A 23244-nucleotide genomic window follows, 5' to 3' on the forward strand; every position below is an offset into this window, starting at 1 on the left:
TAAAAGTGGCTCCATGAAGTGAGCAACAATATTTGTACGATATTTTTGTAAGTCAAGGCCCCATATTTCTTTTTTTTACTTTGTTTTTATTAAAGTAAAAATTAGTCAACAAAAACAAATTGTCTTACAGACTAATGCAAATGTTTTAGCAAATAATAAAATAATAATCTTAATTCGTACAAAGAGTATAACAAAACATACGAGGTGTGTTCAAAAAGTATCGCGAATTTTGAATTTTTGCAGGTTACGTATATTCGAATTGCGTTTTTTTGTGGCGATATGTTGGTACTCATGTCTCTTACTCATGCCGACGAGTTCGGCCATTTTGAATGTTCAGTTAATTGTTGGCAGCTGCTTTGCTTGCACGTGTTTCGGCTCGTAATCGTATGTGCGCGGATGCATTCCGAATGTAGACTCAGTGCGGTGTCATACGGAGAAGCTACTTTGGACCAAAGCAACGTTTATCTGTGGTACAAAATGTTCTCAGAAGGCCGACAAGATGTGAACGACGAAAAGCGTGCCGGACGCCCGACCACTTCAACAACAGACGGAAAAATTGATAAATCGTGTGCCATTCGATTTTTTTCAATGATTTGGGCATGAGATGGGTCGCCGCAAAATTCGTACCAAAACTGCTCAATTTAGACCAAAAGCAGCATCGCATTAACATTGCTAATGAGATGTTGGACTCTGTCCGCGACGACCCAAATCTGTTCCAGAGGGTCATAACTGGTGACAAATCGTGGGTTTATGGTTATGACGTGGAAACCAAAGCTCAATCACCTCAATGGAAGCTGCCGCACGAACCAAGACCGAAAAAAACGCGCCAAGTTCGGTCGAATGTAAAAGTTTTGCTTACCGTTCTCTTCGATTATAGAGGCGTTGTGCATAATGAGTTCTTGCCACAGGGTAAAACGGTCAATAAGGAATACTACCTGCAAGTTATGCGCAATTTGCGCAAAGCAATCCGCCAGGAACGCCCGGATTTGTGGAAGAACAGAAATTGGCTCTTGCATCACAATAACGCCCCTGCTCACACATCGTTGCTTGTGCGCGACTTTTTGGCCAAGATACCACAGCCACCGTATTCCCCAGATCTGGCCCCCTGTGACTTTTTCTTGTTCCCGAAACTGAAGACGCCCATGAAAGGACGACGCTACGCTACGATTGACGAGATAAAGACGGCATCGAAGGAGAAGCTGAACAAGAAAAACAAAAAATGATTTTTTGAAAACATGAAAAACATCTAAATTACGAAGAGCTCTATATGGGGTATTAAGATAGGTTCGCTCTAGATAGATTCGAGCCAATCCACAACACTTTAAATAATAACAAATACGAAAGATAAAGACCAAATAGATCGCCGAGACTGCAGAGATTTCAAGTTGATAATATATGGGTCATGAAAACGAAGAGAATGTAGAGTAAAGGATAAGTTCAATTCGAATTATGAGACAGGCTTTATAAGGTCTCCAGATGAAGCATGCAAATTCCACATTAGAACGAACAAATGTTACACATCAGCAATTTAAAAGTATAAGGACTTGTAAATTCTGTACTGTTGCGCCTTATCAACGCTGATACGGCGTAAGATAAAAATTATATATCTAATATGACTAGTAAAAGTGAACTTTGCTTAAAAAATTACTTCTAAGGCCAACATTTGAGTGACCGATCTCAGATAAAAATTAGACATAAAATAAGATGTCTTCAAAGGAAAAAACACTCGGCAAAAGTAATGTGCTTGCATTTCGAAATATATTAAAATAGTTGATTACTAGAAGACCAACCAAACTTTATCAAGCTCATTTTGGAGCATTTGTGAATCAGATGAATTTCTTATAATAGAAAAAATTTTGAGGTCGTCAGCATAAAATAAAAAATTGGCATATGAAAAACAGCTTTTTATGTCATCGATAAACAAGATAAATAGGACAAAAAGGATATTTTGCGTCCTTCTACTTTGTGGGACCTCAGATGACGCAATAAAATGATATGACTAATGATTGTCAACAACAAATACACATCTACGATTGAAGAGATAGGACTAAAACCAACGAAAAGATATGGAAAGAATAACAAAGGCTGAATGCGATACTCTGTTAAAAGCGTTAGAGAAATCCGCATACACAACATCGACCTAAAAACCTTTCTGAAAAGCTGATATACAGTCTTCTGAGAAAATAGCCAAATTTGAAATAGTCGATCTACCAGGAATGTAGCCATCAGCACGGGGACATATTAAGTTTTTGACAACAAAACAGGCAGAAAGCATTTGAGCTGTAGTAAATTTTACCATATTTTGTAAATAAAAAGTCTACTCCAAAAAAAAAAATGTCATGTAGTTTTGGAAAAAAAATATAATGTAAAAGAATCCCAGTCCCAGAAAATATTAGAAGTCCGAAAAAACGTGCGACACGTCGCTAACAATTTAAAATGGAATTAACTTTTTTTCTAATAATTTCCGTCTTCACTTTCTTATTTTTTATTAATTTCAAAATATGGCTTGCGGTGTTGCACTCTGCACACATTAACACATTTTATAAGCGTTTTCACTTTAGCGGTTGGCGATTAGCAATTGAAAATATATTTGTTATGGCACATCTCACAGACAATAACGCGAATTGTATTTAGTTAGCGAAATATAAACTTGTTGATTCAATTACAAACCCACACACACACGCTTGCATACATACATACACTTTCATAGCTTTCGAACTTTTCACTCACTGGACGTCGCCGTAAAAGTGCAATGCTCCGTTGTTGCGTTTGCTTGTATTGGTTTGAAAAAAATATGCTCAATTGTTGGTGTTACTGTTGTTGCAGCTGGCGGCAGTGAAATCGTTTGAGTATACACCTTGGGAATTGCCTCCAAACACATCAGAATAAATACCGAAAGCCATTCAAATTCCATGCGCGTCAGGTGCATTTTTGGCATTTCTTTCGCTATCGATTCTAATTTCAACCTAATTATATTTGTTTATTTTGCAAATTATTATAGTTAGTAACTTTCTTTAACACTTAAGCTTGAACACGAAAATGGCTTCGCTTTCAACTTTATTCTTCTTAAAAAGTTGCGAAATGCAATTTTTGGCGCGTAAGAACACCAATGGAATACGACATAGTAACTTAAACTGCTTCGACCAAGAAAGTTTTGCGCTCACAAGCGTCCACTTCAATTGTAAAACTACAACTGAGCAATGCTGATAGTTGCAAAGGAGCTGCTATTTTAATATCCTCGTGAACGTAGTGGGTATTTCGTTTGAGGCTGTAGCCAAGCAAGACAATCGACTAACAAGCTTCGCAACGGGGATTTGGGGCTGTACGAAGGACGATATGGCGTGCGCCGATTGTCGAACGGAAGTTGTAGAAAAGAAGCAAAATTCAGGCAGCTGACAGTAGTCGCAAGTGAAGTTTTACCCACACATATACACATACGGGCATATGAACATATGTATTTTGCACAAGCGCGCGCGCACACAAACACACACTTCCACGATTGCCAATTGACATAGCGCCACTAGCTGACTTGCTAATCGTCTACGGCTTTTGGTTTTACTCGTATCTATACGCAGCTATGTGATGCGTCTACTAAACGAGGGGAATATTACGTGCGCTTATATGCGCTGTGGTTCATTTCCACTTCCGCTAAAAATTAAGGCCAACAAATGCCGGCAGCAGTAGACAAGTATATAACAGCTAAATTGGTGAATTGGTGAATTGGTGGTGTGAAGATGCCAACACACCACCACTGGCGCAAGTTGCCGCTTTGGCAAAGAAACCAAAATCACTTTCATTCGCTCTGTGGTTGAAGTCTAATTTGATTTGCGGCTATGAGGTTGACTAGTTGGCCGACTGTTAACTTGAGTATCGCAGAGTGGGTTGTAAAAAGTATGAGTAAATATGTAAGTAGTTGTAAAGGATGTCGTGCTGATGAGAATTTATGCGCGTTAAAAACGCCACTTCCGGTCCGCAGTTGAAACGGAAGTGGAGACAGTTGGCTGTGGGCTTTTTTTATTGCCACATTTTGTAATCGCTTAGTGCGCGTGCTGGAATTGGCCCAGTAGAAAAGTGAGTCGAAGTCACCTAGCAGCTCTATATCCCTGAAATTAATTCAAAACATTAATCTCTAAACAATTATGCAAAGCATAAATTTGAAGTAAGCAATAAAAATGTATACTTTTTCTAATTAGCTGACTATGGACACGAAGGAAACGAGAAGGCAGACTTTTATGCCAAAAAAAGGGGCAGACCAACCCTATTATCGGCTTTAACAAAAATAATACAAAACAGGAAGACAAAAAATGGATCCAAACTAAAATCAGGGAACACTGGAATGACACAAGCGGACTTATTCACTCCAAAAAATTGTTCAACTTCAATGCCAACAGAGCAAAATCTGCTCTACCCCTAGAGAAAAAAGGCTTCAGATTAGTCTGTGGAGCACTTACACGTCACTTTGCCTGTAATAATCCCTTTAACACAATAGGGTTATCTAGTACAAGATTGTGCAGGTTCTGCTGGGATGATGAGGTGTCTATGGAACACTTAATCGCCAACTGTGAGGTATTAGGCTACAGGAGACACCAAATCCTGGGCTCGGACCTACTAGAGGTGGAAGACCTACAATTGCTCTCTCCTAAGAAGCTGGTTCGATTCCTCGGTATACTAAATAATTATAATTAAGTAATTAGGGGCGCACAATAGATCAATCTGGTCGCAGTGCATAGAGGCCTTAGCCTAACTCGTACAACCATTGCCATTACCATGAGTGTATATAAAACAGCACAAAATTTCTGCAAAAGAGCATTCTCAAAAGTTTCTATACCAGTTTTAACATTTTTATGGCTATTTATATTTAAAAACCATTGGTTATTTAAAAAAAATTATATATGCAAGTATTACAGCATGAGTATCAAGGCAAATAGTTTTAAGAAAAAAATTTTTTAAAAACAATTGTTTTTAGTGTTGCCACTTGGATTTTACTGCAAAAATGGCAACTTATCCCATGTTTCACCTAAATATTAATATATAGGTTTTTAAACAAGCTTCAATGGAAGAATATATTTTTATCTAGTAGTGCCACATAATTCTAATTGCAAAATGAAATATTTTATTTCAGTACTAAAATATGAATATTAGATGAAAGGCAATTAAACAAGCTGGTGTTGCCATATAATTTTAATTGTGAAATTTCATTTTAGTATTAAAATATGAATATTCGATGAAAGGTGTTTAAACAAGCTTTAGTAAAAAAATATTTTTTGCTTATAATAATATATACTTTTTCCAAAAAATTAAAAAATTGGCCTACAAAAAATGCATATTATCATTTATAATACATATACATATTATATAATTGTTAAAATATACAGATATATCCATGTAAGATTAAAGATAGAATACAATAATATTTTGAAATAGCGTTGCCACATAATTAGACAAAAAAAAATGTTATTTAATAACAAAATTCAATTAGTGGTTGCATGCAATATGCGTATCAACCATAATGCGTTTCTAAGTAAAACCAAAGCGTTAAATAAAATTATTTGCTTATGGCGTTGCCACCTAATTCTTAGGGCGAAAATGGTAAATAACAATACATATCAATTAAGTATTGGGATGTGACTATCACACAAATTAGAATTGAGAACGTTTCATAAAGTATGTTCATCAATTTTTTGAAGTCTCATTAGAGGAAAAGCACTATCAAAACATGAAAAACTGGAAAAATTACATGGCGATGAAGCGACATATACTTTGATAGATCCAGCGCTGAACAAGTGGGATTAACTAAGTATTTATCCAATCAAATTTCAAAAAGCTAAAAGCAAAAGATATCTGTCCTCTATACCTGTAAAATTTCGAAAAAAAATTTTTTTTCGTATAGTGTTAACATAATCCTTTAAGAATATGTCAAAAAAATTTTAGAACGTAAATTTAAGTATTTCTTATATTATAGATCGTCAACCGTGACGACTCTATTCTTTGCGTCCGAGCGCTGTAGTTACGTTGCCGAATTTAGAAGCGTTTTTCTCAGAACTATATTTTCCGAATAGGTTATTGACCGATCTCCCTGAAATTTTGCACACATCTGTTTAATGATATTACTTTCTATGAGAATTTACAAATTTTCGAAAATTTTTCGAAGAAATAATTTTTTTGAAGCAATTCGGAAATTCGCCCCAAAATTCATTTTTTTAAGCATTTTATTCAGCGATTTTTTTCCATTTTTAATTCATATAGAAGTTATGATATTAATAAACAAAAAAATTTTTGGTTTTTTGCATTCAGGTCACTGTCGCCGATGCTACCATGCCCGCCGATTGAGAAGCCCCACTTCGACCTTCCTAGAAGAATTAAATGTACGTCCGCCATTTTAAACGGTTAAAATAAAAAAAAATTTATATTAATTTAATGTATAGATAAACAGTATGCCTATTTTGAAAAAAATATTTTGACTTTTTCATTTTAAATAATTTTAATGAAAATCAGGGGAAATATGGCCGTTTACAGGTATCTGTCCCCTTAAAGACTTAAGACCTACCAGCACACCAGATCAAATTAAAAATTAGAGCTTCGATAATATTTTTAAGAAATTTATTTGTCGTAAGTTGTAAAATTGCACACGTGCTCAGATAAGCACTTGAATATATATAAATTAATTGTCTTTCCGTTTTTGCTGGTGTTTTAATTAATGTATTTCTCTTAATACCCAAGTGATCCAACGAGCACCTGCTAGTAGATATATGCATACTCGTACATATGAGCATTACTTTAAATATATGTATATAGTAGTAATAAACAAATAAATGTATGCATAAATATGTTTCTGAAACTTTTTTTTATACACGAGGTGTGTTAAAAAAATAATGCGAATTTTTAAATTTCGCGGGCTACGTACATTCGACTATCGATTATTATTATTTTTATGTTGGTACACTCGTTTCGAAGATATGTTCACGGTTTTAGCAATGTAGCATTTTTAGTTTGTTTTTTGAGAGGCATATACATTAGGGCGAGTCGATTTAAAAATCGCTCATTGCTCTGTAAAAATGGTATTCTAGGGATCAAAATAAGAAACTTTGCCGAAGGAACCATATCTCTAAAACGAATTCTGATGCCCCCCAATTTCAAAATATCACCATTTTTGGCCTTTACATGAAAAATCAGCTAAATGGCTATGCTTTTTCTTTATTTTTATTTATTTATAATAATATTTTTATTTATTTATAATAATATCTATTTTTTCTCTTAAGAAATTTATTTAGTCAGAACATATGTAAATGAAAAAATTTATTTAAGTGAGTTAAAAGAAAGAAACTAAAAAGTTCGACCCAAATTGGGGGACATCAGAATTCGTTTTAGAGGTATGGTTCCTTCGGCAAAGTTTCTTATTTTGATCCCTAGAATACGATTTTCACAGAGCAATGGGCGATTTTTTTGCCTCCCCACAAAAGACACTAAAAGTTCAACCCAAATTGGGGGGCATCAGAATTCGTTTTAGAGGTATGGTTCCTTCGGCAAAGTTTCTTATTTTGATCTCTAGAATATGATTTTCACAGAGGAATGGGCGATTTTTTTGCCTCCCCACAAATCGACCCGGCCTAATATACATATAAGACAAGTGTTTTGCGTGCTCGGCGATTTTCGAACACCGAGATTTTTCCACACCGTAAACTCAACTGAAACAGAAACAGCGAGGCCTTGCCCAAAAAAGCGAAAATTTCCCTACATGCTTGCAAAATGGCTATATGTACATAATAGATTGGGCTTAAAACCGCACATAGCACACATTGTGGTTTGTGTTGGACAGACGGTATCCAAGGCCAAACTGAAAAGATACAACAAGCTGCATCCGTACTCATCACAGGAGCGCAAACTTTTACTGCAACCAAGGCTCTTGAGACTCTATTGGTCCTCCTGCTTATAGCTATCTTTGGCGAATTCCGGGCTAATTGCAAGGCAGTTCAACTAAATATATGCCTACCACGGAAATATTTCAAATGTGGACACTCAAAAATCCTAGGAACACTTCCGGAAACACCAAGGGAACTATGTAAACGCTGAATAACTTTGTCATTTACCAACCGATCGACTTCAACATACATGGTTCGATACCGTCAATTCAGTACAATTTCAACCATGGATCGCTTTACACCGAAACAACCGAAATCGACGCTAGATGATTGTGATTGCTAATAAAGGTGGCCACTTGATTGATATTGTATTCAAAAAATAATTTTAATAAATTGTAAATAACCAAACCAAATAAAAATATACTTATATACAAATCAGTTGTCTGTTTTTTTCAAAGCCATTCATTGTTTTCGTAGTTTGAATGTGAATGAATAATAAAGACGGCAGTGGGATTTACTAAGAAGTGCTGCAGCTGAACTTAAGCCAATGGTTACTTGAATACAGTAAGGCCAAAAAAATTGTACAGTGCGGTAATACTTCCTCAAAAGTAGCAATTGACTTTAGAGTAATTCTAAGTAAGCTGGTTAAGCGGTGTATCACGAACTTTGTCGGAATCCGTGGACACAGAAATCGATGATGAGGTGGTTTGAAGAGGAACTGATCTTAAATCGTTCAAATCTATGTGGGCATTTCCTTATCCTCAAAAAACTCTGGATCAGATCGGCCTACATCGCGCATTTCAACTATAGTTGGGCCGTGGAGCCAGCTTGTGGGGTAACTAGACAGGTCTGGCTGAAAATCAATGTAAACATAGACTACATAGAGGAGGCCTATAATTTGGGTGCATGTATATTATATAATACGTATGCATAATTTGTCAATCATACTCACCGTTATTCTTGAAAAATTTAGTCCATTCGTCGACTGAGAGCACGGGATGTTGGGTTTCCTTACTTAAGCCGATTCTTTCCAAGGCGATGAATTTTTCTTTAAATGTTGAAATACACGAAAAGTATATACTTGAGTATGTAAATACATACATTCAACACATACAACTATTCATTATTTAAATATCTTTTCTTTGCATTCACCTGTTGTATGTTCCTTTAAAATTGCTGGCGCGATGGGATCTTCTATTTCATTGTGTATAAATTTGAATTTGCCACGAAATCCTTTGGCCGTGACATTAGAACTGGCATTGAATTCGATTAATAAATCCGGGCCTGAACTAATTATCCGTCGGGTTGGCAGCACATCACAAATGACATCAATCACGGCATTCATATTGGCAGATTCCGAATCAAAAACTGTTAGCTTGTCTATACTGCAACTACATAAATGTATGTTCATATGTACTTGTAAATAAATTACAATTGCAATTGGAAGCATAAATCAATAGGGCAATTCACACAAAGAGGAATTATAGTACATATTATCAATTGGCTTACTAGTTAAGAAAAGAATAACTAAATTTTACACACACCAATTTTAAATACCTTTTGTCCTTTTTGGGTAATTGCAGCTCCTCAAAAACTATTTCTACGCGACTCTCAGGTCTGTGGGGAAAGCGACAATATCGAAATAAATTCATGGCCATGTTTTATTAAATAAATATTAAATACCATTTTTCGTACCTGCCAATAAATTTATAAGCGCATTTAATATGCGCTGGGTACTTCGCTGGAAAACGTGGCGAATGGAAGTATTGCCAGATTTCCAAACTGTCAGGCTTTGCATTGGCATCAGCAAAAAAGTAGTAGTCACAATATGATCCGGGTATTAGGCGACCATCGTTTTGAAAATATTCTAAAAATGACAATACTATATTATAAACTAAGCAATACCATTAAGTAAACATAAATAAAAAAATATAACACTTTAAAAAAATGTACAAATAACTTTTTCTCCGATTTGACCCCAACTCCTTGTTCAACTTTAAAGGAAATTGCGTTTGAAAATATCTCGACGATCTAGCATTACTGGATTGAAGAAGTGACTCATTTTTAACTTAAATCTAGAACAACAACGCAACATTTATGATATGATATGATTTTTTACCCCGGTAGATTAATTAATTAAACGTCTTATCAGCAAAAGTATGGAGAGTATCAAATCACGGCAGAAATATACCCCAATGGAAATTTTATATTCATATTAGTTCTTAAGCAGTTAGCCATTTTTTTATTCAGTGACCAAATTTTCTGCTGACTGTTATTGCACTTAATGAATTGCGAAAAGTATGAGGATTGGTTACTCTAATAAAAATCGCTTCTCTAATTTACTGAGTTGTCTCCTTTCAATTAAATTTATTACTTGCAAACTTTTCGTATCATCTACATCCATATTAATCCTCCGATTCTCTTCTTCTTGATTGGCGCGATAACCGCTTACGCAACTTTTAGAGGATGTAGAAGTCCACGAAAGTGGGAAACGTTTCTGACCGTCATTCACCTGAGAGTGAACAGTACGATTCTTCTGCATACGGCTCAAGCACCTCACAACTTCCAGGCCAAAGTATCCGAACACCCGTTTGCGAGCGACCTAATGTGAGAAGGCGGAACAGCCTTATGCGCTGGGACTAGGAAAGGTCACTTAAAAATCCTTCGCCAATGAGCATGCAAGCCTCGGATAAGAACGCCCCACTCTGATGACTATCTAGCGATGCTCAATTTCACACATTTAGGCTGAGACGTGAGGCATACAAGAAGCGCCTTTGCAACATTCGGTGTGAAGAACAGTAATTCGATATTTTTAACAAAAAGTTTGGTATATTTATAAACTTACATATAACGATTTCCTCACGATCTTTATTTGCTCCTTTTCCATTAGGTTGAAAAATTATTACGATTTTCGTAAATGGTTGTTGTGCCAGAAACACTAGTGGGACCAGCATACTTATACATTCAATATTGCAGGAACTCTTCGTTGTCAAGAAGATTTGTTCTCGTTGAATCCCTCTTTATTTTGAAATTGACAAAAAAAGGCTAGATTGGTGGAAAGAAATGTTAAAGAAATTCAGTTGCGGTAGTTCAACGCATCTCTATGACATCGTAAAAGTTGACGCATATTTGAGCTATACAGCCGTAAACAAAACAGGAACCGTCAGTATGGGCGTTCCAAGGCGAGCCTAATCAAACGAAAGTTGTTTGCAGAAAAAGCACATCAAAGCAAATGGTCGCCTGGTTTTTGATTAACTGGAAAATGTGGTCACCTCGCAACTGTACGAGTTCAACTAGAGAAATTTAATCAGTCAGTTCTGAGTGGTACCCAACCATTTTTTTGCCAGAAGTTTTCGAAGAATTAAGGAAAATCAACCACTTAAGATGAATCTCCCTTCACCAAAACTAGGTGAGCTCTCACATATCGGCTCACACAAGAGAGTTTTTGAGCGCTCAAAAGATCGAATTAATGAGTCATTCATCTTATAGCCCTGATTTGGCTCCTAATAATTTGTTTTGCTACCTAACATAAAAAAATACGAGGTTAACGTTTCCCAATGCCTTCAAACAGCATGTTTTGGAGATATTCACTTCTTAGTAGCAAAATTGATTTTAAAATTGGTTCAAGCGATTGCAGAACTATACAGACTTTAATGGAGAACATTTTGGAAAAAAGAAATTAGGCGCCAAATATAAAAGACAACCTTCATATGTTTGTTTATGCCGGAAATCGTTATTCCATTGAACTACACGGGCTGATTAGTTTCAATATACCCAGGAAAACTCTTCGTGTTCATAATTCGTTTTATCTTCATATGCCTTCACCAAGTTAACTCTTGTATTCGTACTCAGAGCGCTTTTGAAGTATGATAAAATCTTAAAAAAAATGAAATATGAATTTTCATCTCCAAGATCTGTTTTTGAATCCGCCACTGACGCGCTGGGTTTCATGATTAAAGGTCAATAGTAAGTAAGTGGTAATATTAAGAATTTGACAGTTGTAGTTTTACCAAAATGAGCGCTATAGTAATAACAAAGAGATTGTTTCTGGTCCCCTGATAACGATGGAAGAAGTCAAAGAAGCGATAAGAGTAATAAGTGGCAATAAAGCAGCAAGGCCCGATGAAATTCCAGTAAAAATTATAAAGCTAATAGATGATAACAACCCAAACGTTTTCTTACAAACTATTAATTACATCTATGACACTGGGCAACTACCACAAGATTGGTTTAAACCAACTTTCATTGACAAGGAAATCAAACGCCAAAAAATGTAGTGAATACAGTGAATCATTCCCTAAAATTTTTTTTAAATAATATTATACATAAACGTGTATACAAAAAATGTGAGAAAGTAATGGGAGATTCCCTATTCGAATTTAAAAACGGAATAGGAACTCGTGAAGCTCTGTTTTGTGTTTACGTTCTCGTCCAAAGCTGAAAGACGTATTTCTATGCTTCGTAGACTACGGAAAAGCCTTTGACACCGTTCAACACAATAAATTATTCGAAATACTTCAATTAACCGGCATAGATCGTCCTCTTAGTATTAAAATAGCCTATACATTTTTTGATGTTTTGAGAAAATGAATTTCAAACTTTTTGCCGAAAGTACCTCTCACTCAAATCTCGTTATGTCTGTAAATATTTATTATTTTTTGACTGACGTTTTGACCCACTTTGTGGAACTAGAATTTGACAAAATTTTGACCACATATAAAATCGACGATGGAGAATCCAAAAATTCAATAAAAAAATAATAGCCTATGAGCACATAGGCTATTGTTATACTAAGGGGACGAGATACAAAAGAGCTCCTTATAAAAAACATTTTTGGAATCAAACAGCAAAGGACCCAGTGAATAACGAAAACACGGATGAAATAGAAATTGTAAAAGGAGTGAGACAAGGTTGTTCATTATAGCCCATTTTATTCAACATTTACTCTGAAGCAATATTCCAAGAGGCATTATAGAGCTCTAAGGAAGGAATTAAAGTGAACGGTGTTACCACTAATAACATAATATATGCCGATGATATGACATTATTTGCTGATAACACAAACGATCTTCAAACCTTAGTATGCAAGCTAGATGAGTGTAGCAACAAATAAGGCCTAAGGATTAATGTTAATAGAACAAAATTCATGGTTGTCAGTAGACGAAACACTGATGGTTCGAGGAGAAGCGGTAGAAATGGTGCCTAAATTTAAGTATCTTGAAAGCTGGATTAACCGGAACTGGGACTTAATGGAAGAAATAAGAACAAGAATTAAAATGGCAAGGGCATCCTTTTACAATTATAAGAATTTTTATATTCGCCTGAAGATTCGCTTCATCAAATGTTACGTGTGGTCAATACTACTGTACGCAATGGAAATATGGACCCTTACAATCGCTAAGTTGAATAGGCTAGAAGCGTTCGAAATGTGGCTGTACAGAAGAATTCTCAAAATACCGTGTGCAGATCACGAGCGAGACAGATCAAAATAAACAAATTTTAACTGCATTTAAGCGAAGGAAGACAGCATATTTGAGTCATATCCTCAGAAATCAAAAAGTACCAACTGTTGCAACTAATCTTGGAGGGTAAAGTTGAAGGAAAATGATGCGTCGGGAGAAAACAATTGTCATGTCTGCGAAACATTAGAAATTGGATGGGCTTGAGGAATATAAGAGAGCTATGGAACAGTGCCAGGGATAGAGAAGCATTTTGTTAATAATATACATTAAAAGATTGTATTTATTTATTTATTTGTTACATGTGAATCTAGTCAAGTCAATTTATTTGCATGAGCTTATTTTATGATTTTAATCACTTTTGTACGATCGCTAATCATTCGAAATCGAATATGCAAATAAAGAGGAAGAAGACCGCTATACACTCACAATGTTCGAACGCACCTATTGAAAAACCCTGCATGAACAAACTGCTCTGCGAAATAGTAAACATTTAATTCAGCTTTGGTTTGCTTAATTCGAGTATGTTCTGAGCTCCATGTCAAACATTTTGATTTACACCTTGCAGCTGTTTACTATGTAACCCATTGGTATGTTCGCACTAAAGTAAGAAATATTAAATAATAATTGGTTTCAGCAGTGCAACATTAATATATAACAAATCAATATTCATCATTATAAATAAAAAATTATAAATGGAAATATGCACATTGAATAGGTACGTTACCCTTCTTCAAGAATCGATACTCTCCGGTTATATTGAGTAGCCAATTTTTGAGAGCGAAGGCATCGTCACTATCAGCTTGTAGCGATTTATCTTGTTGTTGTTCTTTGAAACGTACGCGAATACCGAAAAATTTGCCTGCACTATAAATAAACTCGTTGCTACGTAAATCAGCGACAGTGCCGGCAACCGAATTATTGGCAGCAATAACCGTTGAATGCGCATAGTTGGCAATTGCGTTTATCATTGGATTTGCCTTCTTGGTGGCTGATGTCGCCATTGACGCTGCATTGGCATTAACGGACATCATTTTCTGTTTGGCTGCAACCGTTGTGGGTGGCTTCTCTTGTGTTGCATGCGTTGTTTGCGTCGCTTGCGTTGTTTGCATTGCTTTCCTTGCCACGGTCCTGTTGGCTGCTAACGGTGTGACAGCCGATTTAGATGCTAATGCTGACACACTTGCCGATGTAACAGTACTCGTAGTGTGATTGCAAATAACATAATCCGGATTAGTCGAGTTCTCAATAACGGGTTCCCGCAAGAACGGAAATATTTCTATGTAGTCCGAGCAGCTGAAAATGGCAACGGAAGTGCGCCAAATAGCCAGCAACAAAATAGCAATGCAGCAATGAAGCAACGAAGCAATAAGAGAAGCAAAAACAGTGAATTTTGTGGGAATAATTGTAGCGTAGCAAACGGCAAAAGCAGGCAGCATTGGCGACATTGGTGGCATTGATGGTGAACGTGCAAATGCATGGAACGAAATTGAGTTTGAAAATTTATTAGTCATTGGTGGACTTGGTCATGCAAGGCGGAAAAAGCATGTGAGGCATGTTGAGCGTTTAAAAATAAAAAACAAAAAACACACACACACATACACCACACGTTTAAACACTCGCAGTGCATTTTAGTCTGCGTGTCTTCATACACACCGCTTTTGATTTATTTTATTTTCAAACAGAAAAAAATATTCGTGTGTAATAAAAATGTCACTTTACATGGCATTCACAATAAAATAACCAAACACGTAAGTACATAGGTCTGTATATATGTATAATTTTGTATGCATAGGCTATACATATGTATGTATGTATGTATGTATATAGAGTAGTGGGTAGAACAAGGACGTTGTGGGTTGGCTCATGGCAAACTGCAATAAATATTTTTGCAGACATTCTTGCATATGTGCGTGTGTGTGTGCACATCTTCATTCTTCTCCTGCTCGTGGCTTTCGCTTTCGCATTCCCGAAAGGATACGACAGAAGGCCGGATAGTCAATCATGGGAGGTTCCTCCAGTGTTTTAGCTTTGGCGATCGGTGCATACTTAAGAGCCTCGTTTGCTTCGGTGCTGGTCATTACATCGCCGTAATTGGTAAGTTCTTCAAACATTCTGAAAATCAGCAAAAATTAAGAATTGTCAGCAAAACGAATTTATCAAATGTTCTAAATGCAGATGCTTTGTAAAATAATGGCATTAGTCAGAACTCCTTTTGCTGAAACACCTCACTTAGTATATATAATGAATAATTTTTTAAAATGTGTTTGATCTGCAATTAGTAGAGAGCGAAAGAAAATCGATTTTTCAAACTGAACCAAACCGAACCTCGGCCAATTTCAGCCGAAGCCGAACTAAAGCCCAGGCGAACATTTTAAAGGGTGCCAGAAATAAGCAATCAATGATTTAAAAAAAAACAGTATTTTGATTAATAAAAAAGAAAAGGAATGTCAAGGTAAGTATCAGTTATATTAATTTCAGCTCAAAATATACACCTATCTTTTGAAATACAACATCAAAAAAGGAATTCAGTAATTATTTAATTCTTATTTTTTTTATTATTTAATTTAATTTCAATTATTTATCTTTTATTAAACCCATTTTTTTATTGCGGTCTGTTTTTTAAACATTCAGCAATATTTTCACCTAAAGATATTTAATTCATTTATGCAATATGGAATAATAATTTGATGACAAGTCTTTTTTAGACTTTCTATTAAGTCTGGTGAATGTTATAAGATTTGCAATTATTTATGTGGCATTTCTGTGAGGGTGGGATTGGAACCGTGTATTGTGGATACTTTGAGATCACGATAAATTTGTACATTTTCTATTGGAATCTTTGAAGTATTTAGATGTTGGACTTAGCTGCAGTGCCCCAAATTTGAATGCCATATGTCCATAGCTGTGTATAGTGAGAGCTTACTTTCGAGAGAAACACCAGAACTTCAATGTAAAGGGTGGTTAAGGGCCGATGTTGAATGTGAACCTCACCTAAACGTCAAGTTTTTTTCTGCATTTCATTTGATATTTTTCAATTTCAGACTAACTCAATTTGAACCATGGAAAGATATACAATCGAGCAACGCGTTAAAGTTATTCAGGCTTATTATGACAACGAGCGTTCAAATCAAAATGCATATCGAAGAAAATCATCTCTAGTGATGAGGCACATTTTCACCTCAGTGGATTCGTCAATAAGCAGAATTGCCGCATTTGGGCGAATGATAATCAAAGAGATAATCCCACAAAGAGTGACTGTTTGGTGCGGTTTATGGGCCGGCGGCATCATTGGGTCGTATTTTTTCCAAAATGAGGCCGGTCAGGTTACTGTGAATAGTGTTCGCTATCGTGAGATGATAACGAACTTTTTATGGCCCAAATTGGAAGATATGGATGTGAACGATATGTGGTTTCAACAGGACGGTGCCACTTGCGACACAGCTAACGAAACAATGGCGAGAAAAATTTGATGGCCGAATAATCTCACGTCGCGGCGATATCAATTGGCCGCCAAGATCAAGTGATTTGACACCGTTGGACTTCTTTCTTTGGGGTTATTTAAAAGAAAAGGTGTACGTCGATAAGCCAACAACAATTCAAGAGCTAAAAGATGAGATAATTCGGCACATTAATGGCATAGAACCTCAAGTATGCCTCAGCGTCATCGAAAATTTAGACCATCGGATGGAGGTGTGCCTCCGATGTGCCAATAGTTTGTTCCATACGTAATTGACCCATACCAATATTATCATAATAAAGAGAAATGATAATCATTTAAAAAAAAAATTGTATTTTATTCAAAATCAACACCGGCCCTTGAAACTTAACTACCCTTTATGATAGTTACCAATAGAGGCTTCTGAGTTTTATTCCTAGGGTCTTCCGTTTGATGAAAATATGGGTTTTCCATGTAGACTTGCTATCAAGATGAATGCCGAGATATTTTGTGACGTTAGTTTGGGGGATGATTATATTATTGAGCTTAAGAGGGTGGGCAAATTTTAGGATTTAGTGTAAAAGTGACTTGGGAATATTCTGTCTCGTTTCGCTTAAAGCGTCACTGTTTCAACCAATAAGTTATTTTATGAAGTTATTTTTGGAGTTTTTGGGATCCCACATGAGGGTGGGAGTCAATTATGATTGCGGCAGTGTCATCCACGAACGTTCCAACTATTGTTTCTTCAGAAGCTGGTAAATCGTATGTCTCATGATTGAATAATTTTGTATTGTAAGGTAAAAACAATAAATTATCGCCCCTTTCATCTTCTTAACAGCACTTTCTATCAGCTTTGAGCTGACTTACTGCACTGATCAATTGCTCACTAACTTCACTCGATGAAGAAGCAGTCCGATATTTTAAAACAATTAAAAAAAGCAAAACTCAAATTTGATACAATTTTTTCACAAAACAATATAAATGAATGTTCGGCATCTTTGGAAAAATGCATTTTTGCGAAAAAATATATATATATAATTGGCGCGTACACCCTTTCTTGGGTGTTTGGCCGAGCTTCTCCTCCTATTTGTGGTGTGCGTCTTGATGTTGTTCCACAAATGGAGGGACCTACAGTTTTAAGCAGATATTTTTATGAGCAGATTTTTCATGGCAGAAATACACTCGGAGGTTTGCCATTGCCTGCCGAGGGGCGACCGCTATTAGAAAAATGTTTTTCTTAATTTTGGTGTTTCACCGAGATTCGAACCGACGTTCTCTCTGTGCATTGCGAATGGTAGTCACGCACCAACCCATTCGGCTACGGCGGCCGAAAATAACGTATGAAATATTTACAGATAGATATTATTTAGTCAATCTTTTAATGTCCCTTGACAAGTGTCAAAAACAAAAATGCTACTCCATAGATACTTACGCAGGGCAAATGGCACCAAAAAAATTATAAATTTTGCGATATGAAAAACCCTTTACTTCAACCTTTTCTTCTTCAATAGGTATACAAATTGTTTCAAAACAACTCAATTTCGGCTCGTACATCCGGTGGAACTAGTGTATTAGGATATTCACGTATAAAATTTGTATACCGAGGCGTAAACATTTTTGTTGTCAAGTTTCTTAGTTCCATGACTTTAGATGTGAAACTTTTTATATTGCGATGGTAGCACTAAAGTCTCGTTTTGATACCATTTGGAGACCTCCAATGGGAAAATATCTACAGCTAACCAGAGCTGTTGATGTAATGAAGAAGGTTGATGGGATTTACGTTGGCGCACTGCCACAGGCTTTTTACAGATAAAGTGCTAAAGCAAATAACTATTTTTCTATATCGACCCGAGGAACAACAAAAAATTTAAAACAATTTAAAGAAATAAAAATAAATATTTACCTCTTGCTTTTTTCTTTTGTATAATTGTTCGGACTAGAACTCAAAAAAGAAGACTATCAAATTTATGAAAAATTGCATTTCCCCTATGGGAGTTCAATGGAAATTTTCAGAGTATTGATGGCACTGATGAATATAAAAAAATATGTATAAAAATTAAAAAAAAACATAGGTGTTCAATTTATTTGGCCATACGGCCGCAACAATAACAACATTCTTCATTTGGCCATCCTAATGTATTTAGTGCAATAAATGAAAAATGAAATATATATAGGAAAACTTAGCAATTTTAGTAAGTTTTTTAAATACGAGTAAGCAAGATTACCCCCTTATCCACTCTAGAATTTTTAGAATCGAACTTTTTCCTTGCTTCAAAATACACATTGATACCGTAAAAATTACTTGGCGAGGTCGAAATATATGTGGCATGGCCAGAAATTAAGTGCACTCAAATTAGGCTTCTAAAAAATTTTCCTTAAATATAATCACACTTGCACATATGTATGTACTTATATATTATTTTCCAACACATATATGATATATATAGCATTCGTCATGCCTTTCAATGCGGGTGGTGAAGCAGTCAGTTGAAAAACTTTTTCCATCAATGTGCACTCTTAGTGAAATGAACAGATAGTAATTTGAAGGTGCCAGGGCAAGGGAACGCAGAGAGTGGTTCAAAACGCCTCCTTAAAACGAATCCAGGACTTGCTTCATGGCGTTGACTGTAATATGCATGGAAGTATAGCCATTTTTAACTCGCGAGACTACTTTTTTAAACTGGTACTCTTCATAACTCCAACCTTTTAAAAAATCATAACTCGGCTTTTCACCTTCACCGCCAGGTGCATGACGGCGCGGATATCGCGCTTGGCGGGAAATTGGAACGATATTTTTCGCAAGAGATACCCTAAATCGATTTTTTTGATCATACTGATCTCGAATTGGCCCTGTATCGGCGCGTAGGAGTCAGGTTACACGGCGATGTGTCCAAGGAGTCGAAAAAACATTCCCTAAGCCTATGATTGGACCAACCGACCATTTATCAGCTTTTGTGTACTTATGTACATACACAACCAAATTTTCTTGTTTGTTTAAAAAAATAGCAGATTCATGTTTGGTTTTCATTTCGACAGGAAAGTTAGGTTTTCCTCAAATCTCTGCAAATCATTACAACTACAAAGGTGGCTGGTATTGTTTTTTGACATTTGGCGGCCCCCGTAGCCTAATGGGTTGGTGCGTGACTACCATTCGGAGTACGAACACCACCCTTTTTGGGTGTTTGGCCGAGCTTCTCCTCCTATTTGTGGCGTGCGTCTTGATGTTGTTCCCCAAATGTAGGCACCTACAGTTTAAGCCGACTCGGAACGGCAGATATTTTTTAGGTGGACCTTTTTCATGGCAGAAATACACTCGGAGGTTTGCCACTGCCTTTTAATATTACTTCAGTGTTTTCCGCAATTATGTGGATAACCATTTTTTACACTTTAAGGGGGGTAGTTATTTTTGATTTGATAACACAGACCCACAATTTTTTTGTTTGAGACTGTATTATTTTTGACATGACTGATTTGACTAGTATACAGTCTCCAGTGTGTTTTTGCAGGCTCAATAAAATAATGGGGCTTAAAAGTGCCCCTATCGTCATGGTTTATCCCCATCCTCAAATACTGGTTTTTATACCAAATATGATTTGCTAAAGATTTCAACCAATACTCAAATTAAGCTCGAATCTTACCCAACAATAGCTATATGACTAAGCTGCAAAAAAAAATGAAAAGAAATAAAATTGTTTTAACCCTTTAAGGCCCCTGATTGCCATCGAAATGCATTTATTAAATTATGTACATTAAGCTAAGCTCATAACAATCATTTTTCCGGGTTTTTTGGAGTTGTTGATTACAAGTTTGATAACAGTCTTTCAAAATTCAAAATATTGGATCCGAGATGGCGGAAATATTTAAAGAAAATTTAACTAGGATCCTGAATGATCACTGCCAGGGTGTTTTTGGGTGGTTATCAGTGCCTTTTCCGCCCGCTTTCGAGTAAAGTGGCAGGAAAAACCCTTAAAAAGTGCTTTTGAATGTATTTGCTATGGCTTTTCCTAAAAAGCCCACGCACTGCAGACTTCAGCTTATTCTTAAATTTTAGTTTAGGTCAAAACACTTTTTATATCATATTGGTAATTGTTATTTAATAAATTGACTGGTTTTGGTTTTTGTAGTGTAAGTTTCAACCTTTAATTTGAAAATAAGTTGAACTTTCTAGCACGTTAGGTGTTCGATAAAAGTCGAGGTAAAAACACCCAAAAACACGTTTTTTTGTCGAAACCATGACCTGATGAACAATTTTTGACTCCAGAATTCAGCGTGCAAAAATACATCGGAAAGCAGTACCGTACAAAAACAAATAAAAAAGACAGATCTGTGTAATGAAGAATTACTTGTTAACCCATTTCCTTATGTTAGTGGCAATAATCCCTAATATTTACGGACAATTGGTAAACACACTAATACAATATTTTATTTCCTGGTCGAAACTAATACTTTGAGGTTAGGCAAAGGAATAATAAAAGATAAAAATTTGTATAAAAAAGTGTATCGCTATTATGTAAGCGCACACATTCTCGCTAGGTAGGCGAATAATCGTTTATTGCATACTTACTTTTTCTCCTCTATTTTACCAGTTCCATAGTCATCCCACTTGCTCCAAGCTTCCAACAGCACATCCTCGGGATCCAGCTCAACGGTGCGGTGGCTCATCAATTCTATAAAAGCTTCGTAATCCAAAGGATCCTTTGCCTGTACAAAATTTTATATTTATGTATTTCACTTTTCACTTTTCTACAGTAATTAAACACTTTTTATTTATTCACTTTCCATCTTTCGCTCATGCAACAATCACATACATAAGTCCCATTAATCACCAACAAGCAATATTTGTTTTTTTTTATTCACCTCCTTCAGCATTTCTTCGATTTGCTCGTCTGGTGTGTCTGTGCCAAGCGCCGTAAAAGTGAAACGTAAATCATCCTTCGATATCAAACCATCGCTGTCCAGGTCGAGCAGCAAGAAAACCTATGCACAGCAAATACAATTTATTTTTTCTCCTTTTCAAAGACACTTTTCATTTTTGTTTACTTCTTTCAATTCAGCCACTTTCTTAATGTCTAAATCCTTTATGGCTTCAAAGTCACCAGCAGCCACTTCATCGGGTGCATGATAGGTTCCCTTGGTAACGGGTTTCTTAAACGATGGATTAAATATTTCATTGATGGCAGCCAAAGCTTCCGATTCTGGTTTCGGCGGTGACGGTGGACGCATGGAAGCTTTTCGTGCAGCACTGGTACGGCGACGTCGCTACGCAGATGGAAAAAAATATGAAAATATTTGTGAAAATTCCGTGATCCTGTTTTCGTTTGGTACCTGCTCCATGTCCTCAACGGAAAAACTAATTGGATCACCCATTTCGAAAATGTGCTAAGTCTGCTTTTAGAGTTTAAAATTCGTATTCCTTTCGTTTGTTTTTGTTCAATACGCACTGATCCTTCGAAAAGAATAAAAAATATATTTCCTCCTGTAGGTTATCTAACACTCGCGGCGCATCGCCGACCACCGTTTATTTGTACGTTCGTGCACTCGCTTTGCTAATCGTTAACTGAAAATTCGTTTGTCGTTTTGGGGCGAATTTATTGATAAATTGAAGGAGAATTAATTATTTCATCGAAATACTTTATGTGTATGATTGGGAAAATCGACGTCGATTTGTTGGCGAACGCACTTGATTTGACACAAATTGTATTTTTAGCGAGATTTCCGCTAAGTTGCTCACAACGATTTTTCTCCACAGCAAGTTGATTTTGAATTACAGCCCTGCTGCTAATGGTCAATAGCTAAAATGTAGCTAATGGCCATTTACCTGATCGCTCGATTTTGCCGCGTCAACGCAATTGAGACTGCGAAAATGTCATTGGAGTGTCCGCCTGCACAAATCTGCACAGCAACCGGCATTTGGCTGAATTTCCTCAAAAAAAAAAATTGTGCAAGTGTTTGAGATCGTCTATTAAAGATGAATTAGGGGCAGTACTGTAAGAGGGTAGTGCTTTTACTTATCATTTTAATTTTCAAATGTAATGGGTGTCCCATAATTATACATGTTGCTTATTTGCTGAAAGAGTGTCCTAATCCCAAAAAGCAAAATGTAGGGAAACATGGCTTCAAAGTTTTCACTACCACTCGAAAGTGCACGTTTCAGAGCCTCGGGTACGAAACAACAAAAAATAAATCCATTATTTTTGCGTAACATTTTTGCGCAAATGGTTTAAAGCTGTTTTGTGATCCTGGGCGATGCTATGACTACTAAAATGCCATTTTCGACGACGTGCCGTCCTGTGCAAGATGCATATTTAACATCAAAAATGCCTGATCGGAATCGACGAAACCAAAATTGCACGCAATTAACTGTTACAGTATCGGCACCACCTTAATATTCTATGCATCCATCATAACCAGAACTCTCTCATTCAGATTAATAGGTTCTTAAATATTCGAGAATTCTTGTACATATAAAAAAGAAAAAATAGATATA

The 23244-nt window shown here is 36.1% G+C and overlaps 1 protein-coding gene across 1 annotated transcript; it reads right to left on the reverse strand.

Annotated features, from left to right (window-relative positions):
• Positions 1 to 14876: 14876 nt before the first annotated feature.
• Positions 14877 to 22496, reverse strand: LOC129235714 (myosin regulatory light chain LC-2, mantle muscle). Its single transcript, XM_054869709.1, has 5 exons — positions 22083 to 22496; positions 21798 to 22016; positions 21615 to 21734; positions 21322 to 21458; positions 14877 to 15433 (listed from the first exon to the last, which is right to left on the reverse strand). The coding sequence occupies exons 1-5, from the start codon at positions 22122 to 22124 to the stop codon at positions 15250 to 15252; spliced, it is 702 nt and encodes a 233-aa protein (XP_054725684.1). The 5' UTR covers positions 22125 to 22496; the 3' UTR covers positions 14877 to 15249.
• Between the last annotated feature and the right edge of the window lie 748 nt (positions 22497 to 23244).

The sequence above is a fragment of the Anastrepha obliqua genome, chromosome 1 (genome assembly GCF_027943255.1).
Source record: "Anastrepha obliqua isolate idAnaObli1 chromosome 1, idAnaObli1_1.0, whole genome shotgun sequence".
Lineage (NCBI taxonomy): Eukaryota > Metazoa > Arthropoda > Insecta > Diptera > Tephritidae > Anastrepha > Anastrepha obliqua.

Coding starts and splice junctions, on each gene's coding strand:
- LOC129235714 (XM_054869709.1), bottom strand. CDS start 22,124: ATGGGTGATCCAATTAGTTTTTCCGTTGAGGACATGGAGCAG. Junction 21,735..21,797: donor AAGTGGCTGAATTGAAAGAA/GTAAACAAAAAT, acceptor TGCTGTGCATAG/GTTTTCTTGCTGCTCGACCT. Junction 21,459..21,614: donor TCGAAGAAATGCTGAAGGAG/GTGAATAAAAAA, acceptor AATTTTGTACAG/GCAAAGGATCCTTTGGATTA.